Consider the following 16,178-nt stretch of genomic DNA (forward strand, 5'->3'; position numbering starts at 1 on the left):
CCAAAGTAAGCGTAGCTTATGTTATGGGTACTAAGATGGCTGATGAATATTTGTATGAATATAATACACATAAATCAATCGGTTTTTCTTATCCTAAGGTTGCCTGGGAGAGATCGCTACTAAGCGATAAGGCCGCCTTTTTTCTTACTTTTTAAGTTTTCTCTTGTTCTGTCCATTTTTTTCTTTTTTTTCTGGTGTACAAATTTATGAATAAAATAAAAATAAATAAACACTTATAATATACAGATAAACACCCAGACCCAGAAAAAATAATAAAAGCATAAATTAAATATAAAGTGCCAAATTCTCCTGCCGGTGTACAGACACTATGAAATTGAATGAAACTGATAGAATCTGATACACATCACCTTGCATTAGCGAAAAAGACTTTGGGGTTCTATGTAGGACATGAATCCAGGGTTCGCTCCCCGAAAGGACAACTTGGGAATTTATATTTTACTTCCGCCATGGTTCCTAACCATCTCTTAGCATCGGGTGAGATAGCAGTCAATTACTTGTAAAAGGAGAGAAAAACAAAAACTCAATCCATCACGCGAGCGAGTACATAACTGGTGACTCGGGACGGTTTCGAAACTATTTGGTAATAATTATACAATAATAACAAAAATCTTTGTTTCTGACGTGTTCCATAGCATATAAGTAATACATCTTAGAGTTAGAGTTTAGCAACTAAATCACAAAGTTTTTAAATAACTTTAAACATACTTGATCCCCCATGACCCTCTCCCAGCACCTCCAGAGTGATCTATACAGCCTGCATGCGAATGTACTGAGAAGGGTGTTGATACTGCACTACAATACACTGAACTTAACATTATGACTTCAAAAATAAATACCGTTTTCACCTCGTAATAAATAGTTAGTCGCTATGTCCTAATCATTCCTTTCTTCACGTATACAGAAAACCCATAACGTTCCCTAACGCATACCGATTTAAAGGAATTTCGTTAAATTGAAAATGCCTGATTGAAAACAATTGTCGATAGATTTAGCATACTCACAGACATTATCGTAGATTCAAAATATTGGCAGACGGCCCGATATCGGCGTTTGGAAACACTAGTAAGTATAACAATAAACCGATGGATAACATCATAAAAATAATCAATATGGGCTACTATAGATTTTGCCCGCGACTTAGACGGCTTTTATTTAGAGTTTTTCGCAGGAACGCGAAAATGCGATGTTAAAAAAGGTAACTGCTTAGTTTCTTGCCGGCTTCTCTGTAGAATTTGAATTCTTCACTATATTATGCCCTTAAAATGCGTCAAGTATGTTTGTTTGTAGTGTCTCTACAACCGTTTCGGAAGGCAAATTCTACCGAGAAGAAGCTGACAAGAAACTCGGCAGTTGCTCTTGGTACTTAGATATAACCTGTGTGCAGATAAAAGCTAAGCTTATTGCTTCCACGCATCTTTGTCATTAACAATGAGGTACCATTTCCCGAGTCAGAAAGTACACACGCGCGGGCAGTTCGCCAGATTCGCCAATATCCGCCGCGAATATACACAAAATCTGTCGTCAACTGGTTCAAATACTTTGCAGAAATTTACGTAATTACTTACAGAGTTTGTCGACTTGTAAACAAACGAGACTGTTTTATACGACACCGTCATGTGTGATTTATCTTCAATGATTAGCGCTTGAATAACTAAGTCTTGATCGTTTAAGATCATTGTAAAGAATCATGACATGAAGGGTAGGGTATATACCCAGTGGCGTGCATAGAGGGTTTGCACAGGGTATGCAGATGATATAAAATTAAGAAAATCTGCAGTACGACTTATAAATACTTAAGGTTAGGCTTTTAAAAACTCTTACAATGCCTATCCTTAAGTTTTTTATAACTCGAACTGGAGATTGTCTTCATTTTATATCATCTACATACCCTGTGCATACCCTCTATGCACGCCACTGTATATAACTAATCATTGGACTAAGCGCCTTCTCACAAGCCTTATGCGAAGTTTTGCTCTGTTTATAGGTGATGGGTTTTTTTCTTACCATCCCTTTATTAGGCGGGCCATCTACTTGGTCCGCAAGTCTCTCTCTCTCTCTCTCTGGTCATTCTTTCATCACTAAAGATCATGTTCCTGATAAAAGTGTGTGCAGTAACAATGAATAATTGTTTGACAATTATTCATTGTTAAGTTTTAGCTTTAGGTAGCTTTAGCGTAGCTTTAGGTTTAAGTTGGCGAACGAAGTTATCACCATCCCCTTACAATTATGTAAACATGTATGTATGAACGCTTCATAATGCCTGTGATAGGCCTACGTGAATAAAGAAAATTTGAATTTGAATTATATTTTAAGATCTTGCTTTTTCACTCCGAGACCAAATAAAATGCTGTAAAAGGTTTTATCTATATATGACTGCATTGATTATCAACTGTCTTTTTTGTAAGGATTACCATTTAATACCTAAGAACGACACTTGAAAATCAGGCAAATGTGATACAGCCTTGATGTGATTATAATTATTATAGGCAATCCGCATTGGAGAATCATCGTGGGCTTAATATATCGTTAATAAAAGAGTGTCCTAGGTTCGATTCCCGGGCTGGTCAAGAACTAGCCTGGAGCTACGTAGTTATCTACCCCTACGTTGCCAACCCCTTAGAGCACGTTATTATCACTAACGTTATTATGTTTTTAAAATTAAAAAAAATAATAACATATATACGAGTACGTAATCTCTTGTTATTTTATTTTCTTTATTCATACACTTTATTTATTTACACACCGGTTAAAAGTTTAGGAAATGAAATACAATTGTAAACACAAAAAAAAGAAGTAAGTTAATACAAAATGCCTTATCACTTACCCACCAGCGATCTCTGCTTCAGATTAGGAAGATGCGAAGAAAACATAACTTAAAATTGGACATATAAAATAATACATAATGTGATAAATTATTAAAAAAATTTAAAAAAAGATAGATAGATATTTAGATAAATAATTAATTAAAAAAAACATGTATACCTTAACACACTTTAGATAAATAATGTCAAAGATATTACAAGTCGCCGCGACTATAAAATATTGTGTTACCGACTTACAAAAAAGGAGGAGGTTCTCAATTCGGTTGTATTTTTTTTTATGTCTGCTTGCTCAGAACTCTGTAATTTATAAGCCGATTTGAAAAAATAAAATTACTGTTTGAGATGGTATACTTACTTCCCGTGTGGTCCCATTTTGATCAGGTCAAGATCTGTTAAAGGGATCCTGGGAAATTGAGGGAACTTTTCAAATAATATAGGAACATCTATAGCGAGTATGTTTTAAAGTCACTTGAGCATTTGCTATCGAAAAGCACCATTTGGTCAAGTAAAACTGATGATGAGGACCACGGATAGCCATAATAAGTATAACACTTGTTGCGTTTCGATTATGGTAAGCAATTTATGCTCGTAGCAATAAAGTAGCTGATGATAAAGTGCTGGGAGAACTCCCCAAGCAGGCTTAGCCCAGGCTTCGGGAAAAGCAATATTTTGTAGAAGGTTATGAGCAGTTGACATTAAGCTATTATAACTTGGATATGATTGCAAACCTATCCACTAAAAGGAGTGAAAAATAAAATTTGACAAACAATATTATCTACAACATTTCTAAGTCGGCGCCAAGTAAAATGTAGAAAACTACTTTCCTTGACTACTATATAAAAAGGTATACGAAGTATTTATATTTGTGACTTTCTACATTTAATATGGCACCGACTTAAAAATGTTGCAGAAAATATTTATTTAAATAAAATGATTTTGAATGCCCTATGTCTGTTGTTGTTTCTTTTCTATTTTTAAAACGTACTCGATGCAAGTACTATAGGTACAAATCTAGATTGATTAATGGTAATTACCTAGAAATATACAATGGTTGGTTGCAAATGGGTAGTTGTGATTGACCTATTACGTGGACTAAGGAAAATGAATACACACATATTTCTAAGAACTGTCTGTTTTTTATCGTTTGTCTGTGTGTCTATTGTTCACATTGTCCGAGATTCAATTTAATTCTGCTGCTTTTTCATATTGTTTGATGTTCAAATATTAAAATCATTCGACTACTGTTTTAAAAGCCTAGTAGTTACGGTTTCAGCCTCCAGAATTAGATCTAGCTACCCTCACTTTACAAGGGTTTCCAAGCTGTCCGAAACCCTCCTCGTTAGCGCGGGAGCCCCAGCAATCGGAAGAATACAGCGGGTTTCCTGGGCGTCTAACAAAGCATAATAAAGAGGGACATGCCTTGATAATTTTTAGTTTGGGTATCCCCCTTTAGAGGAGGGGAGTCCCACATAACCTCCGTCCTGCCCAACTGTCAGAGGTAGCGTAAAAGCGTCACCACAATGCTAAAAAAACGTTACAGTATTCTATCCCCGCCAAGAAACAAATTTTTCAGAAATATGAGCGTTCCTTCGAAGGCAAACGGAAACTTCGTGAGGAATTTTGCACAACTGAGAGTTCACTATAATCTTTTAAAGTGCGTGTGGAGTCTAACAATCGGCACATAGCAATCCATCATATCATACCACCAGCATACCATTAGCACGGGTCTCCTCCCACAATAAGAAGGGGTTAAGGCCGTAGTCCACGATGCTGGCCCAGTGCGGATTGGTGAACTCCACACACCTTTGAGAACATTATATAGGAACTCTGTGGCATGCAGGTTTCCACGCGACGTTTTCCTTCATCGTTTAAGCAGTGGTTACTAAAAACGCCCCCCAAATGTGAAATCGAGCTTCTACCGAATGCGCTATCACCGCTTCTACAAAATCATTTGAATGTGTGTTTGTTATTTCAGTTGTTGAGTTTGAGTTTCATTCACGCATCAATGCAACTTAACAGATAGGATAGCTTAAAATCATTTGAATGTGTGTTTGTTATTTCAGTTGTTGAGTTTGTGTTTCATTCACGCATCAATGCAACTTAACAGATAGGATAGCTTAGAGCTTTAATTATAGTCGCAATTTTATTTTATTGCAAATTATTTGTCTATAATTAATTGACAGTCACATGTTATATATATACATATATATACTACTATACTCATTTAAGGCTTAGCGATACTGAATACTTTAAAAACAAAATCAAACGCAGACGACGTCGCGGGCAACAGTTAGTCATACTATATAATTAATAGGTCCACCGGCTAAAGCACGGAACAGGGTATAGGAGAAGTTTACCCCCATTTATTATTACACATATATTATTTGGATATTATTTCCACTTTTGCACCAATGCTCTGAGTGTTGATAAAACTGTGGGAACAGATTAATTATCATCCCCCGGTGATATAATTGTTTCCTGCCCAGTGGCGTGCACAAGGTTTTTGACCAGGGTATGCATAAAGAAGAAAGACGCCATAAAATGGAGAAATCCTTCGCACTTGTGAGTTATACAAAAATTTTTGGGTATGCAGTGCTTTTGCGCATGTATGAAGTGCACGCCACTGCTCCTGCCCATGCTAGCCGGCAGACTGACTTTTATGCTTGAAGTACAAGCCCCCCTAAAATATTTATGTAGGCATGCAGCAGTGGGCTTTTATCGGTAAAAAAATGAAGATTGCGAGAAAAACCGAAGGCAGAGCCAGTATTTTCATGAAAACGTTCGCATACTTGACACATTTTTTGTCCTCGTAAATACATACCTAATTGATTAATTATGAACGGTCATTGTACGAACGCCTTGCGTCACGGGCGGTCAACAAGTTGAATAAGTTTACGACTTTGTGGGAAAATTTAACTTTTTCCGCCCGTATAGTGTCTGCCCGTCGCGCGTCGTTCTATTCGACGGCCGACTGGCGCAGTGGGCAGCGACCCTGCTTTCTGAGTCCAAGGCCGTGGGTTCGATTCCCACAACTGGAAAATGTTTGTGTGATGAGCATAAGTATTTTTCAGTGTCTGGGTGTTTATATGTATTTTCTAAGTACAGTCAAACCTGGATAAGCGAGAGTTCAAGGGAGCACAATCTCATCCTCGCTTATAGAGGTTTCTCACTAACCCGAGTTTCTCGCTAATTCAGGTACATGGGTAGCGTTTCTTATAGAGGTACGCAGCAATAACAAGACATATATTCATGCACTATGTAATTTTATTTTATTTAGAACTTATTTACATTTAAAAAAATCCGTCAATTTCGTTTGGGTTTCTGTTTTTGTATTTTGAATGTTTTTCTCTAACTCATAAATTTTGTCGAATATTGCTTGCTCGACTGTCGCTTATAGAGGTATGGATAAGTAGCAGTCTCACTTACGGAGGGCCATGAGGGAAAAACGACTCTCTCTTACAAAGGTTTCTGTTTCTCGCTTATAGAGGTTTTGGGAGCTTAAAATTACAGATCCTGGCTATTTCTCTCACTTATAGAGTTTTCTCACTTATCCAGTTCTCACTAACCCAGGTTTGACTGTATTTATGTATATATAATTCATAAAAATATTCATCAGTCATCTTAGTACCCATACCCACACAAGCTACGCTTACTTTGGGGCTAGGTGGCGATGTGTGTATTGTCGTAGTATATTTATTTATTATTTATTTATTTATTATCTGACAGAGCATTAACTTCAATTCTAAATTAAAGGACTAACTTTAAATTTACATATATATGTAGGTAAATCTATTGCTCAAAGAAAAAAAAATCAAGTAGTTCTTTGACTGGGTGGATCATTGCCTTTTGAGTTCCAATTTGGCCTATAGTTGTCCTCCGTGTCATTATCGCTAATGACTGGTATACAGTGGCGTGAACTACATACAGGCGAGAACTGCCTACCCAATAACTTTTAAAGGAGTTTTTTATTTAATTTTACGCCATCTTCCTACTTTAAGCCTAACCTGCTCAAAAATTACGACCATCCTCAGAGTGCACGTTAAGCCAACGGCCTTGGTTATTATTCCTAACATTTGGTAAGCCCACCAACCCAAATTGAAACAGTCACAATAATTTTAAAAAAATAGTTTGAAGGAATCATATTATTGACATTGCTCAACATGTAGAAATAAGTAGAATACAAATTGCTATAAAGCGTAAACCATATGATATTGTTATCTGATTAAAGAAGTTTTGTCGTGGAAGTTCAGAATATGAGTTTTTTCTATATTTCTTCTTTTGCCGCGTATACTAACTTTTAGTGATAAGGTCGCCTTTTGCTTTTAATTTTTTTTAAGTATATTTGTATTTTCTCCTTTACTACGCAATAAAGATGTTTAAATAAATAAATAAATAAGTCCAAAAGTAAATGCTTTTACTTAGAAAAATGGTTTTATTGTTTATTGTTATTAGGTACACAAATCAGGTAATAACGAAAGATAGATCTAAATATAACTAATAACAAGTTATGTTCTAAGCTATAACCCAAAGTATGTGTGCACAACTTGGAATTAAATTAAACAAAAAGTAAATAAATGCCTAATTAAAGTTTACACAGAAAATAAAAACTTAAAAAATAAAATATAAATAGATATAGTTTATATCCCTAAAGTTATGTGAAATAGTGCTTAATAATTTGATTTTTAAAAATATTTATCCTTTTGTTAAAAATGACTTTGACATTACTTGATACTAAATCATATACACATACCTGGCAATTCCTTCCCGGCATTGTTTTCGGTGTCAACCATTTTCATGACAACTCGCACTAAATAATCACTAATAAAAACTATATTACTATTAAAACTATTAAAAAATAGCGGCACTTTTTATGTCACCCGATATAAATTGCCCCTAAATTGACCTTGTCACGCATAACTTCCCACTAACATGCATATTAACTCACAAAATGTGTGTTAAACAATTCAATAGTTACACTAATGTAAAAAACACACGTAATCAACACTAATAGGAACCTTTAAAAATAACTACACTTATAATTAAAAAAAAAAATAAACTTTTATTATAATCTGTGTAAACTTTCGCGCCAACACGCGAGATTTTTTTCTTGACGTTGGCACACGTCTTTATGCCGGCGGCGATAGTCACAAACTGTTCTATTTATGTTCAGTAAAATTAAAAACATTTAATATGCATGGGTCTTTTATTTCGTGGTTATTTATTGTTTAGATATGTTGTGAGATTAATAACACACCTCAAGAATAAATTTCAAGCTGTAGGTACCTAGGTATTCTTTTATAAATCCTGTATTTACAAACATTCCAGCACATTGCAACACAGTAGGTAGGTACTTTGGTGTCTTACAGTGTACGTTATAAGGTGATGTCGTTGTATATCTATAATAATTGATTAACTCTGTGCGTTGAGATGTACCTAGGTATCTATGGTGGGAATTCATAGTATTGTTTGTTAATTCTAACTATAGGCAGCTGGAGCAAACGTAGCTGAAACACTTTAATCGAATTCTAACGATTCGGTCAATCCTACTGTTTTTTATGTAACAAATAATATAGTAACTATAAAACATAATTACATATAATATATTAGTACAGCGGTGATAGCCACTAGGCCAGTGTATTAGGACTTCGGCTACACTTTTGACTCGATGGGCCGGCACGCCCCTCTAACTTTTCCAATTTATGTGCATTTTAAGCAATGAACATATCACTTGCTTCATCGTAACTAAAACAAGTGAGGAAACCAGCTGCATGCCTGAGAGTTCTCCACAATATTCTCCAAGGCGTGTGCAGACCACCAATCCGCAATGGACCAGTGTGATGGACTACGGCCTAAACCCTTCTCATTGTAGGAGGAGACCCGCAGGGTGATTACGTATCTCGCGACAGGCTTGCGACAGGCGTAAATCTTGCAATCACTGCTGTCAAACGTCACTTTTGTTTGTTTATTGTATAGAAAAGTGACGTTTGACAGCAGTGATTGCAAGATTTACGCCTGTCGCTAGCCTGTCGCGAGATACGTACCTAATCACCCTGCCGTGAGCCGGTAATGGGTTTATATGATATTTTAGTAACTTTTATCACGACCCTTGTTTAATTGTCTAAAGAAAAAAGCAGCATATTTCAAACATCTCCTGCTGGACTAACTTAGCTGTTCTCGATTGCCACTTGTCTAAGATTATCGCAAATCTACCACTGCCACTTGTCTAAGGTTTACTAACAAAAAACCGAAACCGTTAGATTAAGGTAGGTAGTTATATGAAACTAATTGATCTACTTACTGTAAGCGGTGAAAGCCTATTGATCAAAATCCATCTAAAGATCTATATCTAATTACAAATAATAAAGCTGGAGATTTGTTCTTTTGTTTGTTTGAACAAGCTATTCTCTTGAATGGCCGAATTCAATAAAATGTTAGCATTAGTAGCCTTATTCTCAAAGTAGGTTTCAGGTATTCAAATTCAAATACAAATATATTTACTAAAAGACAACAAAAATTCCATTTGGGTTAGTAGCAATGAAAGCTTAGGTTAGGTTGTAAAACTTCCGTCAGCGAGCCATCATTTTGAAGTTTAAATTCGTAAATTTTTTTTAACTTTTGTAAATTATCTCTTTATTAGACTTTTTTTTTATTCCACTACAAGTTAGACTGTTACTGCAATCTCACCTGGTGGTAAGTGTTGATGCAGTCTAACCGGTAGCGGGCTAACCTGTTAGGGAGTATGGTAGTCATACCCCTAATCGGTTTCTAAGCGACATCGCACCGGAACACTAAATCGCTTAGCGGCACGTCTTTGTCGGTAATGAAATGAAATCAAATGAAATGAAATGAAAATGAAATGAAATTTATTGTTAAAATATTAGTCATTTTACAATAGTGTTGGGAATCCTGAAGTAAGTTTTAAAATAAAACCTGTGTCTCAGGGGTGTCGGTAGGTTGGTAACTAGCCAAGGCCAAAGCCTCCAACCAGACAACAGAAATCTAACGTTATCAGCGTCATTCCAACCAATCGAGGTCCACTGTTGGACTGGATAGGTCTTTTGTAGGGAGTTCCAAAATCCACGATCCCGAGTCGATTGTATTCTAGAAGCTCAAAGCGACTCGCTTGATGCCGTCTGTCCACTTCTACTGTCAAAAAACTGTACTCAATGGTTAACTATTCATTTCATGGAGGTCAGACACAAGGGCATCTTATCAATAGATATAGACCATGTAAAATCAATGCTTCTTATTTAAACACAAAAAAGAAAAGTATACAAATAAAACAGTGCTTAAAAACATTTATTTCCTGACATTTTTATTGTTACAAAATATATTTATATATTTGGATTAACTGTGCCTTGCCATTTCACCCGAGTAAACTACGGAAAGCAGCGTAACAATATAGTATAACTAGCTGGTGCCCGCGACTTCGGTTCCGTTTGAATTTCTTTGTTGATGTGGCATTAAATTTAGTTGTAGATCTAAATTAGTAGTATTCAGTATAGCTAAGCCTTAAATGAGGGGATTGCTGCTGTCCGCTGAGGAGTTCTGTGCTCTATCTCCAACCACATTCAGATCCACACAAAGTTTGGGCAAAATTAAACACATAATAGAGTACAAAAATAATTATTTAAATGGGTTATAATTTTTCGGAGTTATGGTGTAAAATCGTCAAACACTCATTCCCTCTCCCAAAGGAACCGAGCTTAATGTCGGGATAAAAAGTATCCTATATTACTTCTAACACTTGCAGGAATATATTATGTACAAAGTTTCATGAGGATCGGTTAAGTAGTTTTTGCGTGAAAGCGTAACAAACAAACCTACATTGACATTTATAATATTAGTAGGGATGTAGGGATAGGGATAAGGATTATTTTACCTGTTAACGTTCTAGAAGTTTACCATGAAAATGAAATGGGAAAAGTTTGTGAGCTAGCATCATTCCGCGAGTGTGAAATGAGATATGCGCGGGGTGTTTTCACTGTATTTAGACACAATGCACTCCATGCAATAATGACTGAATGAGAGTTCTGTATGTTCTCAATTCTGTGGAACTATATGAAAATCAGAAAGAACGAAAACAATCGCGATTTTTTTTTAAAGCATATTTATATATACACAATCAAATTTTTACCATTTTCATTAATTTTTTTTAGAAATGCATAAAGATTTATTATATATTTATTATATTACAGTAATAATCTAGTACATCTACACCGTCCAAGAGCGAATCACCCCTTCCATCAACGGCGTCCTCTAATACGTCATCGTTTTCTCTCCCGTCATCGTTTTCTCTCCCGCTATTTTACTTTACATTCTATTCTTCTACATGGACTCTTACTCTTCTCCTTGCTTCTGTTCCCTCCACTCTCTACTTACATCCTTCACCAATTGAAGTAGCTCGAGGGGACATTGAGGAGGTCTAGATGGCAGACGTCGTCTGCCATCTAGACTTTTGGAGGTTGTCCCGGCTGCCATCCATGAAGACCTTTACCCCCGGGACTTCGACTCTGCCCACCGCGACCTAGACCCTGCACATGGTTTTTTTACACACCCTCCTCATCGGCCCCGCACTCTACCTCTCAAACTCCTTCCTCACGCTCAATACTCTCACACTCAGCACTCTCATTCTAGTCACCCTACTCCTCGTAAATAGCCAGCACGACACTGAGTCTGAAACAAATACATCGTTGTTCATCTAATTCAATTACAATTCATCAATTTCAATTTGATTAAGTTTAAAGTATCTCTTACGGTAGCGTCGCGTTCAGAGGTGATCGCGATCGCTAACTCGGCCGAGATGGTGGCGACCGATATAACCTTGATCTGTTGAGAAATGCACCCTTGTAGTATGTATATTCTTCACTTACCTAAACTAAATTAGATAAAAAGTATTAAAACTTATCAGGAATGATAAGTTTCAATACTTCGCAATAATTTCGCAGGCCTGGTAATGAGTGAAACGGGCGGTAGGGGAACAGGAATCTCTCGTAAATGGCTCCCCAAAAAAACGCTAAATAGCTTTGCCGCAACAAGACATCAGCAGATAATAACATTAATGACAATATGAAGTTCTATTAAGTTCTATCGAAAGAGTCGAACTTCATATAACAAGGTGTAAGTGTATTATAACATTTGAAAGGAATACTTATTATTTTATCTCTCTATGGTCATAAGTTGGCCAAACAAAAGTAAACTCTATCTCAATGAATATCCATTTTATAATCGTCTGGACCGGCCAGCCCTATGCCGGGCTCACGCCTGCGAGCGCGACAAAAATTACTGTGCCTACAACTTACTCTTATTACATTATTTTTTAAATACCATCGATCGATATGAAGATATATTAAAGGTTCAACTGACTACCTATTATCCTTCATAATCAACATCATCTGGCCTTCTACCAACGCTGCATTTTTCTCTACGGGGTCGCCACAGAATAAAAAAAAATACAGTAGGTACTTCACTACTGACCACGCATTTGTACTCGTGGTAAAACATCGTCTAGGTCATAGATATAGGATTAAGCCATAGGAGCTCCTTCATCTGAGGTCTAGATAGCTTTGCAGTGTATTCGCAATCAGTACGCAGTGTTATAAGAAATCGGGTTACAGTAAATTAACTAGAACAATGTCTGTGCAGTAGCTTAATTAATTGTTCTTAGAGTTACTTTTAGGGTTTTGACCAATAATAATATTTTTATTCCGGCACTTACTAAATATACGTTAAGTAGCAATTTGGACTCGCGTGTCCGTAAAGATTTTATACAATTAAGGCCAATAAATAGCAAACGGGTGCTTTAATTTGCGTAGGTAATCTATACTATATTTAATTTTAAATGCGAACGTTTGTGCTTACTTCATAATTAACTAATCGACCTGATTTTTGGCATAGAGCAAGCGGGATTTGTAAAATACCGTAAGAGACGTGGTGGAAAACGCGTGTAATAGCTTGGTACTAAAGTAAATTGTAAAGTCATTCCAAATATTTTTAAAGCTTGTAAAAACGTCTATTTCTAAACGACACTGCAATGCCATGGTTGGCGCTGTCAGCGCGTCAGTTTCAACTGTCGCTGTCAAGCTGTCAAACATCAAACAAATACACAATGCAATTAAAGTTGTTTTATGTTTATTTGTGAGTTTTCCAAAATTGTGTAGAACTTCAATTACTTAGCATAAAGTAGTATCCAGGATTGCTAAACTCCCATCAGTGAAAGTTTTCTGTGGTTATAATGGAAGATAATGACGAAAATTTGCACCGATTAGAAGGCAGTTCTTCCGACGCTCCGTGCGGCTTAATCATCAAAAAGAAGGACAGGCCACCTGATTTTCAGTTCGCCCGGCCTTCTTTACTTGGTCTGGACAAATTGGCTGCTTCTAAAAGGAGGCAGAATCGTCTTATTTCCTTTCAAAACGAGGAAAATGATGGAGAAGATTCGGATGAAACCGAAACACCTTCGGGGGAAAAGGACAGGAAATACAGGAAGCATAATGAAGAAACGCCAACTTATACCGGTGGTTTGTCAGAACAAGCGCGGGAAAGAATGTTAGAACGATTACAAAAGTAAGTTTTTTCATGTTATGTTCAGTCAAATATGGGATTAGGCTTCCTGATAAATATGGGAATGGAATAATAAGCAGTCATAGAATACCTAGCATAGCTATCAATAGATAAATTCTATTTCGATATTTTATTAGATACTGATATAATCTTCACTAAATCTACTTTTTGCTATTACAACTTTCTTATAGATTGTGCCTTTAAGTTTTTTTTTTTTGTAAATACAGCTTTGTAGGTTATCCTTTACAGAGTTGGGTTTTAAAATGTTTCATGATTTTTGTAATTTATACATCAACTTGTTGGTCCAGTAATTAGAGAAAAAGTGACTGCAATAATTTGAACATTAGAAGCAAAAATAAACTTGCAGTGCAACATACTAGACTGCATATAAAAAGTAATTCATTTAAAGGAAATTGTATACAATTTTACAATAAACTACCAGTTGATATCTTGGAGATGTCTCTGAAATAGTTTGTATTAAACGTAAGCTTATAGAAAAGTCCTATTATAGTATTATGGACTATGTCAACGATAAAAATGCTTGGGTGTAAACTATTGCTCTAACCAGGTTGCTTCTTTACTAGTTTTAAATGTGAGATGTTGATAACAAAAAAAAAACCAACTGGCTAAGTTTGTTGTGGACTTCTACTTAGACCAGGGTGCGTTTCAAATTTCGGATAGCTTTAGTTTTAAGTTGATGAATTAGGTCATATTTTACATGTAATGTACGCATCAAACCAATTTGCCTATTTGAATAAAGAAATATCTGACTTTGAATAAGCATGTTCAAGTTCACAACAAGGTAAGACAGCAAGGTACTGAGATTGAATCCTGGGTCAGGACATAAAAGTGTAGTGGGAGGTGTCCAGCAGTGGTAAATTTATAGGCTGAAGCTGGTGATGATCATATTTTTAAAAATGAATTTACAGAAAAGACAAAGAATCACGAGAGAAAGGTGTACACTACTCAACTCAAGAGGAAAAAGAAACTCGCAAAAATGACAGTGATGATCTATTTTATCGTCACCCATATGAAAGGCGAGATCGCAGCAAGGACAAGAGACGTGATGACAGGAAGGATAGAGATTCTCGTAGGGATAGGGATAGTAGAGACAGAGACAGGAGTGACAGGGATAGAAAAAGGGATAAGGATAAAAGGGATCGTGATACAGATAGGGACGGTTCCAGGAGGAGTTATTATGAACCCAGGTTTAAAGATGAACCAAGAACACCAAGGTATAGTATATGTAAATGTTTTTTAATATTATTTTGTGCTAGCAGCTTTTTACGTTTCTATTTCTTTCCTTGTACTTTGCCACGAATAAAACAGCCTAGAACTGTTTCTTATTACCAAAATTAACTTTAAGATGTTCTTACTGAAAATAGTTGCAGCCATACAAAAAATATAAAAAATCTGTCCACATAGAATTGTATAGTGTATTTTATGGTTACTGAAGCTGCCCCAGGATGTGTTGTTGCCTTGCAATATTGGTATTTTATGGTCTAAAATCAGCTAAGGACCTATTTGGAGTGCTTGGTATCAAAGCAAAACATATTAAGTGGAGCAAGTATTAATAGAATCTGTGTGGCAAATCTGTCTTACAAAAGCATTTTACTTTGACTGATAATGATACTATTGGAGAAGAAAGGGCCACAGTGTAGAAACAGAAATACCATGGTTTTTTACAGCATTAAAGCTCTCAAACCAACTGACAAGACCGCTTGGGACGATGATGATGATGATCCAAAAGCTATAAGGAAGTCAAGTTGGGATTTCCCTACACCATTACCGAAGGACGACAGACCTGATAGGTCAAGTCGAAGTGAACGACGACCTACAAGGGATTACAAGGGAAGGCCGTATGACGACACACCAAGAGCTACACCTCATAAGTAAGTATAACACCAGACTTGTTGTAGCATATGTTACCTTGTACATTCTACCATATTTATGCCAAAAATTAAGATTATTGGTTGCTTAGTTAATAGGATAGAAGGACAAACACAAACAAATAAACACCCCATTGTGTTTATAATATTTAATGCATTCTAAGAAAAAGCTTTTATTTGTAACCAATATCATTGGGATGCTTAAAAATTGTATTGGTTGTAAAATTATGTTTTGCTACCATGGAATCTGACGTGTAACGTAAATTTTAGCACAGTTGTTATATTGTACCCATTCACCTTATTATTGTCTTCTATGTAGCATCATATAGGAATGCTAAATCATCGGTGGCACATCTTTGTTCACCCCACCAGCAGGGCTAGCACAGGCAAGTGACAAAAATTATAACCCCCCATTATATACCATGACAGGGGATATAATTACTGTGACATCCTGCTAAAACACGGGAACATGGAATATGAGAAGTTTACCCCTGTTTATTATCCCTACTTCCCTACTAATATTATAAATGTCAATGTAAGTTTGTTTGTTACGCTTTCACGCAAAAACTACTTAACCAATCCTCATTAAACTTTATACACATATTCTTGGTAGTGTTAGAAGTAATATAGGATAATTTTTATCCCGACATTAAGCTCGGTTCCTTTGGGAGAGGGGATGAGTTTTTGACGATTTTACACCAAAATTTCCGACAAATTATAACCGATTTAAATAATTATTTTTGTACTATAGAGGTTATAATATGTGTTTCATTTTGCCCAAACTGTGGTTGGAGATAGAGGACAAAACTCCTCAGCGGACAGCAGCAAACCCCTCATTTAAGGCTTGGCGATACTGAATACTTTAAACTTTTTTAGATCTACA

At 36.1% G+C, this 16,178-nt stretch overlaps 2 protein-coding genes across 3 annotated transcripts in view; one reads left to right on the forward strand and one right to left on the reverse strand.

Annotated features, from left to right (window-relative positions):
• The window catches only part of LOC120630235 (adenylate cyclase type 2), a 258,614-nt gene extending 250,917 nt beyond the window's left edge, over positions 1-7,697 (reverse strand). For both annotated transcript variants that reach the window (XM_039899385.1, XM_039899383.1), the window contains exon 1: positions 7,594-7,697. In XM_039899385.1, the coding sequence (XP_039755319.1) occupies positions 7,594-7,639 (46 nt within the window). In that variant the 5' untranslated portion in view covers positions 7,640-7,697. The remainder of the gene's footprint in view (positions 1-7,593) is intronic.
• Positions 7,698-13,077: 5,380 nt separating this feature from the next.
• The window catches only part of LOC120630219 (pre-mRNA-splicing factor ATP-dependent RNA helicase PRP16), a 112,129-nt gene continuing 109,028 nt past the window's right edge, over positions 13,078-16,178 (forward strand). Inside the window, exons 1-3 of the mRNA XM_039899360.1 lie at positions 13,078-13,409; positions 14,336-14,641; positions 15,095-15,298. Coding sequence (XP_039755294.1) covers positions 13,078-13,409; positions 14,336-14,641; positions 15,095-15,298 — 842 coding nt within the window. The remainder of the gene's footprint in view (positions 13,410-14,335; positions 14,642-15,094; positions 15,299-16,178) is intronic.

The sequence above is a fragment of the Pararge aegeria genome, chromosome 16 (genome assembly GCF_905163445.1).
Source record: "Pararge aegeria chromosome 16, ilParAegt1.1, whole genome shotgun sequence".
Taxonomy (NCBI): domain Eukaryota; kingdom Metazoa; phylum Arthropoda; class Insecta; order Lepidoptera; family Nymphalidae; genus Pararge; species Pararge aegeria.